Source organism: Lontra canadensis, unplaced genomic scaffold, assembly GCF_010015895.1.
Source record: "Lontra canadensis isolate GAN:19392208 unplaced genomic scaffold, GSC_riverotter_1.0 scaffold60, whole genome shotgun sequence".
In the NCBI taxonomy this organism is placed as follows: domain Eukaryota; kingdom Metazoa; phylum Chordata; class Mammalia; order Carnivora; family Mustelidae; genus Lontra; species Lontra canadensis.
In genome coordinates, this window is record NW_022631054.1 from 3,238,702 (window position 1) to 3,257,623 (window position 18,922).

The 18,922-nt window shown below is 55.1% G+C and overlaps 1 protein-coding gene across 1 annotated transcript; it reads left to right on the top strand.

The window, feature by feature from the left end:
- Positions 1–1,724: 1,724 nt before the first annotated feature.
- On the top strand, positions 1,725–18,509 carry TFAP2E (transcription factor AP-2 epsilon). Its single transcript, XM_032877026.1, has 7 exons — positions 1,725–1,751; positions 2,060–2,533; positions 3,094–3,145; positions 14,182–14,404; positions 15,753–15,871; positions 16,383–16,524; positions 18,105–18,509. Exons 1-7 carry the CDS (start codon positions 1,725–1,727, stop codon positions 18,385–18,387), a joined length of 1,320 nt encoding a protein of 439 aa, XP_032732917.1. The 3' UTR covers positions 18,388–18,509.
- Positions 18,510–18,922: the final 413 nt, after the last annotated feature.

Genomic DNA, 18,922 nt, shown 5'->3' on the forward strand with positions numbered 1-18,922 from the left:
TGCTTTGTTGCCACTGTTGTTGAAGTTGCAGGAACTGAGGTCAGGGGCGAGGAGGGACTCACCCAGGGGCACAGGTTGGTCAGAGTGAGAACTACATCTGTAGGCCCCTGAGGGGTAGGCAGTACAGCACAGAGAGAGGCTGGAGGCAGACCACCCTGGCTCTGCCACTTCTCTGGCTGCTCGCTGCTCCACGATGACGTTGGCCAAATCCATTCACCTACCTCCCTGTGCCACATCTTCCTCACCAGAAAGCGTGATGGTGAAGCAACCCAGTACTCACCAGGTACTTAACACAGAACACCGCACACTCTGTAATAAGTACTTGCTGTGATTATTTCAGAATTCTATGTTTTTTTGTCTGAGCATCTTCTTGCCTTTTTTTTTTTTTTTTAAACATCTTCCTTCTGCTTTTTAAATTCCTATTCTTCTTAGTATTCCTCTCATTCCCTTTCTTTAATCCTTGATCTTGCTTCTGGGGCAGGGGGCAGAAGAGGAGAGGGTTGGGTTTTGGGAGAAAGGTGGAGTGACTGAAGGGACGGAAATGTCCTTGGGAGACAGCCAAGCCTGCCATGGTAACCCACAAACACACAGCCTGCACATGTCAGGGTGCCGACTGCACACCATCCACATGGGGCACTTACACATATCTTCACCCAACAGTCTCTCTCTCTCTCTCTCTCTCTCTCGTGTGTGTGTGTGTGTGTGTGTGTGTGTTTGCGAGACAGACCTCTACTCAATCAGCCCAGGCTCTCCTGGCTTCAGAAACATCTGGAGTCCTTTTCTGGTGGAACCCTTGCCCAACCCCCAGCTGGACAACCCTCTTTGTTGGTGTGTCCCCCTTCCTCAGAGGCTTGGCACTGGGAGTTATCAGCCCCTGGAAAAGGCCAGTGAAGTGGGCACCTTTAGAGGGTCTTTGATCCAGAAACATTCAGAAAGACTGTGATGGTTCTCTATGTGTGTATGGCACGTACACACATCACACGCTGACACATGTGTGCACATGAGCCAGTGGGCTTGGGTCTGCAGCTCTCAAACTTCTTCCACATTGACGATGGCCCATCCACAGTCCGGTGAGGGGGTCAGTGAAAGGACTGATACCCATTTTACAGACTAGGAAGCTGAGGATGAGAAAGAGTCGTACCTTGCTCAAAGGCAAATAAAGGCGGTAGAGCTGAGATTCAAAACCACCATCTCTACATCCTAGCCTCCAATCCTTCTATGTTTCACCGCAGCTGGAGCTTTGAGCCCAGAAGGCGGCTCAGACCAGCGGGGCTTGGATTCACGCCCCGCTACCCACCCCACGGGGTCGCGCCAAAGCCACGCCTCCCCTTGAACCGTCGCTGGGGAGAAGGGAGAAAGCGGCCACAGCGTGTCTCTTTAATGCGCGCCCCAGAGGCCCAGCGCGCCCCCGCCACTATAACTGGAGTGCATGGAGAGGGCTGCGCTCAGAGGAAGGAGGGCGGGCGCTGGGCACCAGTTGACCGACTTTTCCAAGTGCGATCTGCGCCCGTCCGGCCCACGTCTCGCCCCCATGGACCTGCCCCAGGGCTCCTACAGCTGAGGACCCGACGCCCGCCGGGCTGCGGGCCGGGCTGCACCCCGCCGCCCCAAAGGGCACCCGCGTGCTGCACAGGCTCCCCGCGCCTCTTCCCGCGGCGCTCGCCGTCGGGCGACGGCTCCGCCGCCGCCACGCCTCGCGCCCCGCGCCCCGCGCCACCCGCCCCATGCTGGTGCACACTTACTCCGCCATGGTAAGTAGTCTCGGGGCGCGGGATCGGGGAACCTGAGCGCCCGGACCTGCCGAACCTCCACCTCCAAAGAAATCTCGGCAGGAGGGGGCCGCAGGGACTCTGCCAGCTGCGAACCGTGCGGGTGCGCGCGGGACACCGCTGTCCTAGCTCGAGGCTCCCGCGCCCACGGGCCCCTCCGAGCTAGACCTCAGGCCCCGCGACGCCTGGGCAGGACGGCAGCCGGATCCCCGCGAGCTGAGGACGGTCCTCTCGGGCCGGGGTCGTTCAGCTGCCAGCGGGTCGCCTAACGCGCCCCTCTCCTTCCCCAGGAGCGCCCCGACGGGCTGGGCGCAGCGGCTGGCGCGGCCCGCCTGTCGTCTCTGCCCCAGGCGGCCTATGGGCCGGCGCCACCGCTCTGCCACACGCCAGCCGCCGCCGACTTCCAGCCGCCCTACTTCCCGCCTCCCTACCCGCAGCCGCCACTGCCCTACGGCCAGGCGCCCGACGCCGCTGCCGCCTTCCCCCACCTGGCCGGGGACCCGTACGGCGGCCTGGCGCCCCTGGCACAGCCGCAACCTCCACAGGCCGCCTGGGCTGCGCCCCGCGCCGCCGCCCGCACCCACGACGAGCCACCCGGCCTGCTGGCGCCGCCCGCCCGCGCCCTGGGCCTCGACCCGCGCCGCGACTACGCCGCCGCGGTGCCTCGGCTCCTGCACGGCCTGGCCGACGGCGCGCACGGCCTGGCAGACGCGCCCCTCGGCCTCCCTGGGCTGGCGGCGCCGCCCGGCCTAGACGACCTGCAGGTGAGGCCCGAACGGTCCGGCAAGGGCCAGGACCGGCCGCGGGGATTTAGGACTCTGGCTGGAGGCACGGTGACGAAGGCGGGCGTCTCACTCGTCTCTCACCCTGCCACCTCTCACTCATGTCTCCGAGGAGGAGCCCCAAATCTGGGTTACATGCTGCCTGTCCATTCAGGCGGCCTGGCGCTGAGTCAGTGCGCGGTGCCTGGAGGGCGGCAACCCCTGGTGGAGTCAATGGACAGAGGCTCAAACACGTCCTTAGCTCTCCGCTCGGCCACGTGGTGCATCCATGGTCCAGACCCAGTCCGCTGGGGCAGCCTGCGTCTGAAGCGGAGAGAGGCGGAGGAGTTTTCTAAGGTTCAAAATTGTTATTTCGCAGGGCAGGGTGAAGTATCCAGGGCTCCAGCCACCAGGCAGTCCTGGCCCTGTCTGTGGCTGCCCCAAGGGTAGGTGGAAAGCACTGGGCAGAGTGGACAGGACCAGGACCAGTGACTGCAGGGACTTGGGAAGTGACAGGGGACTAGGTCCATAAGCCCCCTTACCACTGCCTCTCCTATTTTCAGGCCATGGATGAGACGGGAATGAGTCTTCTGGACCAGTCCGTGATCAAGAAAGGTAAGGAACAGCATGCGTCAGCCAGGGCAGACCTGGGGGACATGGTGCAGGCTCCCCTCGCACAGACCCGTTTTTGTTCCTGTGGAGCTTGCCTCCTCTGTGTCTCTGTCTTCTAGCCATTAGAGGGGCAGCAGAGGCTGGGGTCCTGGCCAGAGCTTTGGCAGAGGGGTGGGTTGGTGGGTTGGCCCTAGGGCCTACCATCTAGGATGGGCTGAGCCCATCGGACTCATTCTGGAGCAGACCCTCTGTGTGGCTTGGCCTTTTCCTATCAAGGGGAGGGTGTTCTTGTAGATCTGGAAATAATTTGCAGAAAGAGTTAAACTACTTTCCTGTTTCCTAAGAGGTGGGAAAGGGGGTGCAGTTCCCATGGGTTTCCTTAAATGATTTCCACATTACAGTGCCTTACCATTTCTTAACCAGGCAAGATTTCCTTCCCAGCAGGACCTTGGGGTCAATTAATGGTGGGGGGAGGCTCAAGGTTCCCCCAGGGAATTTTCTATCCTTGCAGGAGCCTCTTACCACATTTAGGGTTGCGGGAGTTGGTGTGTGGATATCGTGTGTTAGTCTGAGTATAGGAGGGCCAGGACCTGCCTGATCCTGGATGTCCTATGTGAGTTCAGGGTCCATGCATGTCTGGTATGTTCCTTTCCTAGGTGTCTTTCTGGTATTTCTTGGCATGTGTGTTTCTGATGCTGAGTGTGCAATGCATGTCCACTATGTTGGTGTATATTTCTGAGTGTTTGGGAGTCTGTGTGAGTGTGTGTGTGTGTGTGTGTGTGTGTGTGTGTGTCAGGGTCTTTGTCGTGTCCTGGAATTTGTTCTCTGGTTCTGAGGATCTCTGAGTATGCAAGGATCAGTTCCTGTGTGTTTTGGGAGGGTGTTTGTGTCTCTGCTCTAGTAGGAGCCAGGGGTTTGAGACCTGCCTCCACTGGATTTTCCAGCTGGAGGACCAAATTCTGGACATGCCAGGAGAAGGTGAGAAAGAGAGAGATCGAGATGCGGAGGCAGAGGGGTCCAGGCTTTGGGCGGGCTCCTTAGATTTGGGGCCGGTGCCCCAGGAGGAACTTGGTGACACACACAAGCTTGTGGTGCCTGAGGCAGGCACAGCTCCTGCAGGATTTGGCTCCAGTCATTTTTCAAGAGTGAACTCAAGCCCGGGCACTGTTTGGGCACTGTTTGGACTCCACGCGTTCTCACAGTGTTCTCACGGAAGACTGGGACTGAGGCTGGGGTGGGGGCGCTGGGGGTTGGACTTCTAGGAGTGGGGCTGGGTTACCAGGGCCTGAGAGTTAGTCGGATAGCGTAGAATGTGTGGGGAGTAAGAAGAAGGGACAAGCTTCCCTGAACTTAGGGGAGGAGAGCCTCCAAGTGTTGGGCTGTGTCACTTGGGGACATGGATGTGGAGAGGAAACCCAGAACTGGCTTCCTGGAGTAGTCACTGTGCCTTGGCTTAGTGGACTTTTTGGACCCCGTGGGAAAGCAGAGCTCTGTCTGCGGGTGGCAAGAGCCTGCCCCTGGGCTGCGTCCACCAGGAGATACGATCATGGTCCCTGCCCCCAGTTCCCGACTCCTGCCCAGGCTGGCGGCGCTGGGGCGGGTTGCGCGATCGGCTAGGCTCACTGACTCCCTGGAGGAGGCCGGACTCCTGCATTGGGGGTAGGAGCTTGGGAACCTCTGCCCTGGGGAAGAGTGAAGGATCAGCTGGGGCTCTGGGCACCTTAAATTCCAACCCCCAGGCCAGAGCCAGGACTGGGAACTGGCTGCAAGGAGGCGCTGAATTGCCCTGAGTTGGTTTCTCTCAAAGGACATCAGCTGTCATAAATTCTGGGTCCTAGGTGTGCGCCGGAATCCTCAACAGCGGTCCCAGGACCACAGTGAGGGCAGTCGGGGGTGTCGCCAGTGCGGCCCGTGGGTCCCGGCGGAGCTGATGTGGGCGCTGGCGCTGCGCTGGGCGTCCCGGGCGCGGGCGTGCACACCGGCCGTACCGCGGTGCCAGCCTGTCGGTGGCCGAGCGCCGCGAGATAGAGCGCGGGGACCTGGGCGCGCCACCCCGGGCGACGAGTCACAACCTGGAGCGCGGCGGCAAAGGGCCAGGGGTGCAAGCCCGAGGCTTCCTGCGGAGGGAAGCGCCTGGTTCGCTAGCCGCGAGCTCGGCCTTCCACCCGCGCGCCGCGCCTTTGGGAGGAGAGAGGGTCAGTACTGGCGCTTTCGAGCTTTGCAAACGCCGGGGCAGAGCTGGTCCCCGAAGGTCCTCGCCTAAGGGGCCGCATGGACGAGCGACGGCGCCGAGCCGCTGCGGCTAAGCCGGTGGGCCGGCCGGAACCCGGCGCGCAGCGGGCAGTTTTCGCCTGGGACTTCCGCCGTCACTGCGGGACTCGGTGTCGTGGATTAGCGTCCTTCTTCGGCCTCAGGCCCTTCCGATGACATCGAGAGCCCCTGTAACATCCTGAAGCCCTCTGGCTCCCGCCGGAGGTGGTGGGGGACTCAGCGGCCCCCGTGGACCCTGGAATGATAGGAAGTCATTTTGGGCTCGCTGAAGCATCCGATTCCTCCAGCAGCTCCAGGCCCTGGCGGGAGGGACAGCTGAGGTTGAGGCCGGGCAGTCGAGGCCCTGGGTGCGAAATCGCAGCCACCCCGGCCCTACTCCTGAAGCTGTCTTCCTATCGCAGATGTATCGCCCGAGAGGGAAGCCTGGGAGCTCTCGAGGGTCCAGACCTTGCTTGTAAAACTTTCCATACCCCAGGCACTTACTTGTCCTGGGGAGAGGGGAAGCGAAGCCTCTGCCCCGCCATACACTTCCCTGTCGGCTGCCCCTTGCAGCCACGGTGTGGGGCCGGAGGCGGCAGATGGAGCCTAGGCAGACCCAAGGAGAGGCCGGGAACCCTCCATTTGCTGCCCACGTTTGTTACCTCCAGTTTCATAAGCTGCCCTAGGGACACAGAAAGCGAGCGGGACTGGTGGGGGACACACACCTGGATGGGAATATTTTCTAGCCGAGAAATGTGGTGAGGGGGATCGGTACTGGTCGTGTGAGAGCTCAGAGGAGGAGCGCTGAGTGCCTGAGGTTGGGGGCTTCCTGCAGGAGAGGTTAGGACGGTCTCCGCAGGTGCTCCATGGGTGCTGGTTGAATGAATGAGTGATGGTTTTTGAGGTCTGAGCGCATCGGGAGAGAGGTTGTAGAAAGGGCGGAGCTATTTTCACCGCCCTAGGCACAGCATGTGCAAACGCCTTCCACTGTGGAAAAGCCAGCTACCTTACAAAGGTTAAAATCTGCTGGGGTTTCAAGTTCTGCAGCCACAGCTGGAGGGAAAGGGTTCAGGGATGAGAACTGAGATCAATTACTCCTCCTCTCCGGGAGAGTGGGTGGTTGCCTAGTTGGGGGCGGGAACATCCCCTTTGCGGGGCCCTGTGGTCCAATCTCAGGGTCTCCAGGGCAAGAGCTGAGGTAAATAGCCACCCTCTCCGCTGCTCAGCTTGGCTCTAGGGAAAGAAAGGAAGATGGGGAGGGTCTGGGCTTCCCAGTGAATCTGGGCAGGACCAGGCCTCCGGTGAGTGAGTGAAGTACTCACCTGAGACAAAAATTAGATAAATTGTGTGTATATATATATATATATATATATATATATATATAATTTTTTTAAAGATTTATTTATTTACTTTAGAGAGGGAGGGAGAGAGAGAGAGAGCACGTTCGTATAGCAGGGGGGAGGGGCAGGGGAAAGGGTGAGGATCCTCAAGCGGACTCCTGGCTGAGCACAGCACCCCCGCAGGGCGCAATCCCAGGACTCTGAAATCATGACCTGAGCTGAAATCAAGAGTCAGACACTTAACCAACTGAGCCACCCAGGCACCCCAGGTAAATAATGTATCTTTTTTTTTTTTTTTTAAGATTTCATTTATTTATTTGACAGGCAGAGATCACAAGTAGGCAGAGAGGCAGGCAGAGAGAGAGGAGGAAGCAGGCTCCCGGCTGAGCAGAGAGCCCGATGCGGGACTCGATCCCAGGACCCTGGGATCATGACCTGAGCCAAAGGCAGAGGCTTTAACCCACTGAGCCACGCAGGTGCCCCGTAAATAATGTATCTTAATGCAATACTTTAGTATAAGAAGTACTGCCAAAAATCCACAAGAAACAAAAATCAAGGTTTTACATAACGGGAGGGTCTGACCCAGCGCTTCTACATTCCTGCCTTACTTGCCTCCCCAGAGACTGAAAACCCAGTGCCCAAGCAGATAGGGTTTGGATGATAGCTGAGGGCCACATAGGACAGGAGAGTGAAGGTTAGTTAGTGGGAAGGAAACTTCGCCAGCAGGCCCCACTAAGGGCGACAGAGAGGCTCAAGTGGGCTGGGAAGGTCTGCCTTCCTCCAGCCGCTCCCCTCCCCCGCTCTGGGCTAGCGCACTCCAAGTGTGGGCTAAAAACACCACGTGCATCAGAATCCCTTGGAAGTGCTTATTTAGAAAATGCCAGATTTCGTGGGCACCACTCCACATCTACTGAATGAGAGTCCCTGGAAGTATGGCCCTGGAACTTGCACTTCTTAACAAATTTATTGAATTAAAATGTACAGACCTAAAAAAATCACCCATTTAAGAGTATGATTCAACGATTTTTAGTAATTTATAGAGTTGTGTAGTCATTACCACAATCAGTCTTTTTTTTTTTTTTTAAGATTTCATGTATTTATTTGACAGAAAGAGAGCACACAAGCAGGGAGAGCGGGAGACTGAGAAGCAGGCTCCCAGCTGAGCAGAGAGCCTGACATGGGGTTTGATCCCAGGACCTTGGGATCATGACCTGAGCTGAAGGCAGACGCTTAACAGACTGAGCCACTCAGGTGCCCCTACCACAATTGGTCTTAAGACATTTCCATCATCCCCTAAAATTCCTCCATTCCTAATTGTAGTTAATTCTCATTCCCACCCCAAGCCTTAGGCAACCACTGATCTGCTTTCTTTCTATATATTTGCATAATCCGGACATGTTATATCAACGGAATAAATAAAGATGCCCACAGGTGCATCTCTCCTTTTACTCAGCATAATGTTTTCGAGGTTCGTCTGTGTCATAGCAAGTGTGAGTAGCCCCCTTTCTTCGTGTTGCTGTGTAGGCCTCCACTGCGCGCTTGAAACACATTGTGTGTATCCATTCGTCAGCTGACGGATACTTGGGTTGTGCCCACTTTTTGGCTCCTGTGAATAATGCTGCTCCAATCATTCACATACATGTCTTTGCGTGGACGTGGGTCCTCATGGCTCTTAGGTCAATTCCGGTGGATGAAATTGCTGGATGTTATGGTAAGTTTGTGTTTAATTTCTTAAGAGACTGGCGTGCTGTTTTCTAACGGGGCTGTTCAGTTTTACATTTCTACTAGCAACAGCGCGAGAGGGTTCTTCTCCTACACTTGATATTATCTTATCTTTTTTTTTTTAAAAGATTTATTTATCTTAGAGAGAGGGAACCAAGGAGCATGAGTGGGAGGGGCAGAGGGAGAGGGAGAGGGAGAGAGAATCAGATGCCCCACTGAGCGCAGAGCCTCACTTGGGGCTCCATCCCAGGACCCATGAGATCACGACCCAAGCCAAAACCAAGAGTCGGACGCTTAACCGACTGTGCCACCCAGGCGCCCCAGGATTGTCTGTCTTTTTTACGATAGCCCTTGTGGTAGTACCTCAGTATGTTTTGATTTGCATTTCCCTAATAACTAATGATGTTGAGCACTTTTTCACGTACTTATTACCCATCCATTTGTCATTTTTAGTGAGCTATCTATTCACATATTTTGACCTTTTTCCAGTTGGGCTGTTTATCTTATTATAGAATTACAAGAATTCTTTACATATTCTGGACATGCATCCTTGATTAGACATGTGATTTTCAAATGTTTTCTTCAAGTTGATGGTTTGTCTTTCAGCTTTTTTGGCAGTACCTTTGAGGTGCAAGGATGTTTAATTTTCCTGAAGTCCACTTTATCATTATTTTCTTTTGTGGCTCATGCTTTTAGGGTTGAATCTAGGAACTCCTTCCCCAGCCCAAGAGCACAGAGATTTTTCTCCTATGTTTTCTTCTAGACGGAATTCAAATTGTAGTCAGTTTTCTGGGAGAATCTTTTGTACTTTCCCCAGATTCTGTGGTCAGACCGTATCTACCACCTGTGGACGGAGTGTGTAGACAAGTGTGTGGGTTTGTCTGACAGATTGGACAACTAGGAGCTCTTGCATCTGTAGTGTCTTGGCTTCTGCTTGTATAATGGTGGGGGGAGGCAGTGGGGACACCATGAGTAGACCATTCAGCCCCAGGAATCACTGTGGTGTGGGAGACAAACACCAGTGTTCCTGTTTTGCAGTCTGTGCTAGTTTAATTCCTGCCTCCATGACTGTCCCTTTCTTGTGCCATCCACTTCTCTAACTTTGGGTCCCATTGCTCTTGCCATTGAGGGAAGAGGCTCTGAGGAAAGGGGGAAGGACAAGCAGGGGGCGGGGAGTGAGGAGGGGAGCAGCAGAGTCTGTTCCTCCATATCCAGACATACATCCACCTGTCATACACCTACACTTAGCAGCACCTGTATTTGCATACCTCGGGCAAACATTCCATGTTTAACTATATGGACAGGAGCAGGAGCCCTCACAGGTACCTGTATGCATGTGGCCACATCCCTGCAAAACTCAGTGGGGGCAGAAACTGTCTGCATGTATAGCTGGGACCCAGTCTTGTTCAGTGAGTAAGTGTGCACATGCACAGTCTGGCCCTCAGTGCTCTGTCCATGACAGCATCGTGGTTTGTGTGGTCATTTTTGTGACTCGCATTGATCTCTGTTTGCATGTGCACAAACAGCCTCATGCAGCCTTGGTCTCCCTCCCCTCATACAGAGCCTGGCCTCAGGGAGCACCTGGTTTGGGATGGAGGAGGCTGCTGGAGGAGAGAATTTTCTGTTCCTTCTGACTGCTTTCTCTGGCTAGGGGTCATGGGAAGGAGAATGGTCATTCTGCCCTTCTTTTTATTTACTTATTTTTAAAAAAAAGATTTTATTTATTTATTTGACAGAGAGAGCACACAAGCAGGGGGAGTGGCAGGCAGAGGGAGAGGGGGAAGAAGGCTCCCCTGCTGAGCAAGGACCCTGGGATCATGACCTGAGCCAGAGACAGATGCTTAACTGACTGAGCCATCCAGGCACCACCCCCCCTTTTTTAAAGGCTTCTTTTTAGTTTTAATTTATCAATTTGTAGGGTTTTTTTTTTTTAAGTCAAGCTTGAGGTATAAGTAACGTTACGTCTGCATTTATTTACATTTTGACAAATATAAACATTGGTCATGTAACCACTACGATATAGAGTAGTCCCATTGCCCCCAAAGAAGTACCCTCCAGAGAGAGGGACACAGGTGAAGAGGGAACCACGTACAGGCCTGGGAGACATGGAGCAGGAGGTGGGCATGGCTCCCATTGTCTGTCTGTCTCGTGTCTGTTGAGTTAGGACGTCTCTGCTCCTCACTCTGGGAGGGGGCTGGGACTAAGAAACGGGCAGCGAGGCAGAGTGGAGTCGAGAGCAGCATCAGAGACTGTTTCTAATTAAAACATTGATTTTTGTCACCAGGTCTTTTTTACATTAATTTTTATTTTTCAAGATACCGCATTAAAGGAGCACCTCGGTCGTGTAGTCGGTTAAGCGTCCGACTCTTGTTTTTGGCTCAGGTCCTGATCTCAGGGTCGTGAGATTGAGCCCAGAGCAGGGCTCTGTGCTGATGGTGGAGTTGGCTTAAGGTTCTCTCTCTCTGCCCCTCCCCTCCTCAAATGCATATTGCATTAAAATACTGTTTATCTTGCTTGCTGAGTTTTTGGTGCCTCCTTAGATTTTTGCCCCCAAGGCGAGTGCCTCACTTGCCTCCCCCTCGTTGTTCCTGCTCTGGGGACAGAGACTTGCCTGGAGTAGAATGTGTGCTGTTCATTCCCTCCACATTCTGCCCTTTTCCTTTTCTTCCACTCGCCCCATCTGTGACCTCTTGGCCCCTCCCTGGTACCTGAACCCAGGGAGGAAGGGCTGTTTTACTACCCATCGCTAAGACAGGGACGAGGTTCTCCCGATGCCCACCCTCTCCCCCAGTCTGGGCTGTGGGCCATCACTCTTCTGCCCATTTCAGGTCTCCACTCATTTATCCCACATGCACTGAGGCCCACTTGACCTTGATGAGGTCAGGGCTGGAGGGTGAGAGGGGCTGGGGTCGTGGGCCCAGAAAGCAGCCAGGAAGCTTTGCACCAGTGCCCGGTGCCCACACTACGGCTTGGGGAGGAGGGGCCTGCTCAGGAATACGGAGACAGTGAGCCCTTCTGTGGGGCCCAAAGAGCTAGCGCGCTGGCATCCCCCACCCCAGGCAGCATGGCACATCATTCACTGTGTCCCTTGTGGCCTATGCTGGCTTTTTAAATTTTTGAATCGGTTGCCAAGGTTTAAAAATCCAGAATTCACAGAGAAATCCAGCATCCTGGTTTCATCAGCAAACAAATAACGCGGGAGTTCTGGCAATGTTGGTGTGTCCTGCATGGTAACCCCCAGCCAAGCAGCGGCTTCCTGTAGGGCAGCACCTGTCCCCCACAAGCTTCCTCATTACTCCTCTTTGAGTTCTAGAGCTGTGCTGTCCACGGTGGGAGCCATCAGGCATGTGTGACTGTTGGGCACCTGAAATGTGGCAAGTCCGAATTTAGATGGGCTGGAGATGTAAAATAGGCATTGGATTTTGAAGGCTAAGTACAAGGGAAGAATGTAAAATAGCTCATTAATAATCTTTAAAATATTGATGACATGTTTCCACGATAGTATTTTTGACACACTGGGGTAAATAAAATATGTTAAAATTAACCTCACGTTTCTTTTTACTTTTTTTAAATGGAGCTACCAGAACATTTGAATTTAAATTTATATTCTATGTATATATATAATGTGTGTGTGTGTATATACTATATATATAGTACATAGTATATATATAATATAGTATATTTCTGTTCGTCAGAGCCTAAAGGACAGATGGGGGACCAGGCAAGAGGGGTAGGCAGCAGCCAGAACACAAAATGGGCAAAGGAGAGCATTCCATGGACAGTGCTAGGATGACTAAGGATGTGAACTTCGGAGTCTGTGATCAGAGTTCAAGACCCATTTCTGCTTCCTACTTGCTGTGCCATCCATCTGAACCTCTCTGAACTTTTAGTTTCTCCAACTTGAAATGGGGATGGAGAACAGCATCTGCCTCCCAGAGCTGTTTGTGTAAAACACTTGGTGTACAGTTGGCACTCGCTGAAGGATAGGCCACCTCATCCTATCCAGCTCTGACACTGGGATCTGATTCGAGGGGCAGTGATGGCCATCGATGGGTGTCAGTGTGGAGAGTGATGTGTTTCAGAAAGATCCTTTGGGGCGGGGGCAGGGAGACCAGCGCAGAGCTGCCCCGAATTTCAGATGAGGAGTGTCTGTGCATGTGTAGAGAAGTGGCTGCATCATCTGGGGCCCGTGGAGAAAGGAGAGCCACAGGACACAGTGACAGAAGGGATGTGGCGGGAGGGGGCAGTATGGAGGGCATCACTGAGGTTTCCGGCCGGGTGTCCTGATGGAGGGTGGGATTCCACACATCCAGAGAAATCCAGGAAAAGCAGAGGGCCTCTGCCTAGCTGGGAACCCACAGGCCTTGCTTACCTCCACATTCCCAGCACACAGGGCTCAGTGAGTAATGGCTGAGTGGCTGGAGGGCTCCTGCCTTTGAGACCGAAGTCCAGGGCTTGTAACTGGTTCTCAGTCTAGCAGCTGTGTGATCTCAGGCACACTATTTCACCTCTCTGGGCTTCAGTCTCCCCATCTGTAAAATGGGAATAGTAAACATAGCCCCCTCCCGGGTTGTTCTGGGGACTCAGCGACATGATCCGTGTAAAGTACATAGCACAGTGAGTGCCCAGTTAATTGCTGGTCTCCGGCTTCCCACTTAGTCCCTCCCGGTACAGACACGCAAGGACTGCCTTCTCTCCTGCTTTCCCAAGGCTCTCACTTCCTTGTAGGAAGAGAAGCCCAGGTGGAAGCAAGTTCCTTGATTATTCTCTCCTCCCTTTGAGGCCAGGCAGGAGGATGGAGGTTAGACCAGAGAGAGAACTTTCTTTTAGGGCCAGGAGTATCCAAGTGGGGTTGTTTTGTTTGTTTGTTTGTTTTCAAGTAGGCTCCACGACCAGCGTGGAGTCCAACACGGGGCTTGAACTCACAACCCTGAGATCAAGATCTGAGCTGAGATCAAGCGTCAGACACTTTACCGACTGAGCCACCCAGGTTTTAGAAAATTAACTTCTCAGAGTCCCTTCCCTGTCCTACACAGATTAGTGGACTGAGAGCTCTTGGGCAGGGGCCTGTGGGGGTGTATCTCTTTATTCCTGTCTCTTTGAGTATCCCATAGTGACTCGGCAGCCAGGGGCCAGGGCCAGAGGCCTAATGGGGCCATAACCTTCCTGCACCCAGGATGTGGAATCCCAAAGTACCCAGGCCTTCACTGATCTGGGGGGGTGGCACGTGAGGGTCATAAGCAGGCAGGGGGAGCTGAGGACTCCTTGCGTTTGTGCAGACCTAGCTGGGCCCTGCGGCAGTGACCCAGAGCTCCTGCCTCTGCATTTGTGGCTCTCTCTTGGATTGCACTTGCCCAGACTCCAGGACTCTGCAGAAGCTGTTTGAGTTAACAGCGCACCAGCCTGACTCAGAAAAGGGAACCCAGGTGCAGGAGCCAGACGACTCCGGGTTGTTTCCACCACCCCGTTAGCTGAGTGGACTTGGGTGAGTCGCGATAAACTCCATGTGCCTCAGTCTCTTCCTCTGTAAAGCAGGGACAGTAGAACTGCCCTCTGAGAGGCGCTGGGATGGTTCAATGTGGCTGCATGCCCAGCATGTGGCCCGGTGCCCAGGACACAGTCAGCGCTTCCTCAGTGCTCCTGCTCCACAGCTGGCCAGCGTCCGCGTCCTGCGGTCCCCGGCTCAGTGTCATCTCTCTCCCCCTTGCCCTTGCTTCCATTCTGCAGTCCCCATCCCCTCCAAAGCCAGCAGCCTCTCGGCCCTCTCACTGGCCAAAGACAGCCTGGTTGGTGGCATCACGAACCCCAGTGAGGTCTTCTGCTCCGTGCCAGGCCGGCTCTCGCTGCTCAGCTCAACGTCCAAGTACAAGGTGACCGTGGGGGAGGTCCAGCGGCGACTCTCACCTCCCGAGTGCCTCAATGCTTCCCTGCTAGGCGGTGTCCTTCGCAGGTAGGACGGCCAGCCCACACAGTTCCCTGCCCAAATCCATGGTCATTTCAGACCTTCTCTGGGACGCAGAGAGGGCCCCGCCTCACGCCAGGCCACGCCTCCTCTCCATCTCTGTCTCCTTAGGGAACTGTGCATGTTCTGGGGGCAGGCCCTGGTCTCCAGCAGCTCCCACAGGTGTGTGGGCTTGGGGGTGGGGGTGGACAAAGAAGGCCGATCACAGAGAAAGGACGGAGGACTGACCTGTGTTGGGCAGGACGGACCAGGCTGGGGCTGGTGAAGAGAGGGGGCCATCTTCATCCTTTGCCCCAAGAACGGGACCCCAGGACCCAAGGCCCACTCCCTGCAGAACACAGGCCTCTCTGGTGTGTGTGTGTTTTGAGGTCTGTGGTTTGTCTTCATAGCTGGGTGTGCGTCTCTCTCTGTGCACGTCCTAATGCCCTGGTGGGGGGTATTTGCACTTCAGGGCTAGGAGTGTTGATGTGTGTGAGGAGGGAGTGAGCATGTGGGTGTGTGTGAGTGCATGCATGCACGTGTGTGTGTGTATGTGTGTGTGAGTGGTATAGGGGACAGTCAGGCGTATATGTCTCCATGAATGTGAGTTTCTTGTGTTGCATTGGCTAGAGTGTGTCCTCCTCTGTGTGACTGCGTGTACTTCTAGGGATAGACATATGTGTGTTTACATGTCTGCAGCTCCGTGTCGAGGCTGCATTTGTGCAGGGGAGAGGGTGTCTCTATTCCCGGTCTCTTTGAACACCCCAGAAGGGCTTGTGTGAGTCCGCGAGTGTCTGTACATCTGTCCCTGGGATCCTGGCTCGGTGTGACCTGTGCTTCTGCACCCGTGTGTCCCTCAGGGCCTGAGTCTGCGTGTCTCTGTGCATCTGACGATTGTGGTGTGTGTGTGTGTCCTTATCGCTCTCAGTGTGTGTTCGTCTGTGTGCCTGTTTATCTGTGTGTCCCTGGGTGACTGTGTGTGTCCCTGTGTATCTCTGCATGTCATTCTGTGTGTCCCTGGGTAGCTGTGTATGGCTCGGCTGGAGTGCTAAGGCACCTCAAGATTCTGGCCTATCCTTCCCTACCCAGGCTGTCCTCGCTGCTGTTGAGAGGATTAGAGGGAATTGAGTGGCTCTGGGAGCTGGGTGCTAGGCCCCCCAACCCCACCTTGGCTACGAAGTCAGTGAGGTTAGAAAGAGATTGGGACGAGGCTGAAAGAGGCCCCAGAGCATTCCCAGGGCCAGACCCCAGCTTCAGCAGGGGCAGGTGGGGCAGCAAGGACCTGTTGGGGCCACTTAGCCCTAGGCTTCTTTCTTGTCTTCATAGTGTGTGTCTGTCTCTCTCTGTGCACGTCAAGGGCCAAGTCCAAGAATGGGGGCCGCTGTCTGCGGGAACGGCTGGAGAAGATTGGGCTCAACCTGCCAGCTGGCCGTCGCAAGGCCGCCAATGTGACACTTCTGACATCGCTGGTGGAGGGTGAGTGAGGCCTGAGGGTGGGTGTGAGTGTGAGTATGCGGGGACCTGTGTCACCCAGTGGGGCTGTGTGACTGTCCCTAACACTGTCATGTATAAGGAAGGGGTGTATGTGATACATGTGTAGAGTCTTTATGTGTCTGGGCACGTGCACACGTTTGTGTGTGTGGGTTTGTGGAGGGTTGGAGAGGAGTGGCCAGTGTTTGGGTGGGGTGAAGGGATGAGGGGGTGAGAGTCTCTTCCCTGGAGGCTGGGGACTCTGGGCTCGCTCATGTCGAGCCCAGGCTCTGGGATACACAGTGGGCTCAGCGGCCACCCATGAGCTTAGAGCTCATCCCCTATGGTCCCAATGGAGGGCAGCGGGCTTGGGACTGAGGCTGCGCTGGGAGGGAAACCAGAGGAAGTTATCTATAGGAGGGGGTGGGGTAGAATGACTCCCAGCCAGGGGGAGGGAGGTTCAAGGCCAGGCTACAGACTCAAAGGTATTCAGGGCTCTGCCTCTCCTCCCCGGCAGGAGAGGCCGTGCACCTGGCCCGAGACTTTGGCTACGTCTGCGAGACTGAGTTCCCAGCCAAGGCAGCCGCTGAGTACCTGTGCCGCCAGCATGCAGACCCCGGGGAGCTTCACAGCCGCAAGAGCATGCTGCTGGCCGCCAAGTGAGTGAGGGCGCCCTGCAGGGGTGCTCTGGGGCACCGTGCACCAGGCACACGGAGGGGCAGCGCAGACGCACACACCGGGCAGGGGCACTGTGGACGCCACTCACGAGCACACGTGATGTACGATTGGCACCACATGTGGGCACAGAGAGGCATCTCGCGGGGCCCGCCATGGGGCACACAAGGACACGCAAATACCTGGGTTCTGTGCATCAGCAAAACCGGAGTCACTGCCCCATGGCGTCACCACCCCCATTCCCACCACGGTGGTCTTGCTCCCCCTGCCCCCTCGCCTGAGCCTTGCCCATCAGCCCTTCTGCTCCGGTGACTTCCATCAGGGCACCAGTGCTCACCCAGCCACAAGTTGACCCTCCCTTGTCCTTACTTCACAAGTGACCCCCTTCAAGTCCTGTTGGGGGCTCCCCCACTGCCACTCCCATGCTGCTGCCTCAGCTCTGGCCTGCTGATCTCACTCCTGGACTTCATCCCAGTGCTCCCCTGTTCCCCCAGCATTCCTGCATGTGTCCTTCTCCCCTGCCCAAGAATCTTCAGTGACTCCCCACCTGCCCCATTGATTTTCAACCTAGGTTCACTGGGGATGCTTTAGGGCCTGTTTAATGAACTGGTATTCCATTCAGATTTAGTTTTTAGAAGGGTCCCATTGCAAGAAAAGACAGAGAGAGGGAAGAAGAGGAAGTCTAGACTCCTCGGAGGGCCCCACAATCTGGCGGGCACAAACCCCAACCACTGCAACTGACCTTCTCCCTGTCCCCTGCCCTCATGTCTGCTGCTTAGAATACCATCTGGTCCCCCATCTAAGGCAGTCCTAATACAGTCAGATCCCACCTCCGCCCTCGTCCTCTGGGACTTTCTCAGGCTCCTGAGGCAGAAGTGGAATCACAAACTCAAGGGACAGCCCTGTCTCATGGGACCTTTGAGGCTGTTCTTATTATTGCTGGAGAAACATATCCATCCTCCCGCCTGAGCCCCATGCAGGATGCAAAGAAACGGCTAATGGCCACAAACTGGAACAAGAGTCGGATCCCAGCTTTGTCACCTGGACAGGCCAGCCAACTTATCTGAAACCAACTTTCGTATGTGATGAGGATGATGATGACTGTGTAGGTTTGTTGTGAGGACTCAGATGAGGTGGCCAGTGGTTGGCACAGCCTCTAGGCCTCACTTCACGGTCACTGCCAGCATTGGTTCAGCTGGTCATTGTTCCCTACTTACTTCAGAGACAAAGCTCCGTGAAGAATTGGGTGTTTGGGATGGGAGCGGCTGAGGGGATGGAGGCAAGTTTCCTGGATAAGGTAGTAGAGCTGGACTTTGAACGTGGTCAGGACATCCACGGGAAGAGACTATAGGGTATTGGCCAAGCCCGTTCACTAGCTGTGTGATATTGGTCAAGTCAGTCAGTGTCTCTGAATCAGCTTCCTTTTCTGTAGAATGGGTATGATCATCATTTGCAGACTATTGACAGAGCAATCATAAATATATAAACATTGTCACACACACAATAGGTTCTTCTCTAGGCTCAGACTTTTGTCCTCTAACCCCCACCCTCCTTCTCCCACCAGGCAGATCTGCAAGGAGTTTGCAGACTTGATGGCTCAGGACCGCTCCCCGTTGGGCAACAGCCGCCCAGCACTCATCCTGGAGCCTGGAGTACAGAGCTGCCTGACACACTTTAGTCTCCTCACCCATGGCTTTGGTGGGCCCGCCATCTGTGCTGCCCTTACTGCCTTCCAGAACTACTTGCTGGAGTCACTCAAGGGCCTGGACAAGATGTTTCTAAGCGGTACGGGCAGTGGGCACGGTGACACCAAGGCTTCAGAGAAGGATGCCAAGCACCGGAAGTAACTGTCTCCGCTACCTCATCCCAAAGAGGTTGCCAAGGCCTGAAATGAGGCCTTAGATCCTGGGAGTGGGCCCGAAAGGATTAAAAGGCAGAGCTTGTGTCAGGCCAGAAAGAGAACATTTATCTCAAGATCGCTGAGTGAGAGGTTGGAGAAGCGGAGGTGGCTTCTCTCTGGCCGTTTGTCGAGAAGGGCCCAGAGCTCTGCTGCGTGTGTGCAGTTTTCTGACCCTTAATTGCTGGTAAGTGCTTGGACAGGAATGGCATGGAGAAGCCTGGTCTTGAGGCTGAGCCCCGTGCATCAGGGTGCCTGGGCAGCAGTGGATTCTCCTAGAGGCCAAGGCCTTGATGTGTTTACTTATGGCCAGGGGGAAATTGTTAACAAACCAGATGTGTTGAGGAGCTGGCATCCCTCACCCCAGCATCTCCAACCCCCAGAAAAGGGGTGCTGGTGAGAGGCCCCCGTGGGTCCTGGAACCATCCCACTTGGGGAGAAGTGGGTAGGGGAAGCCCTCAAGGAGCAAAGATAAAGCACACATT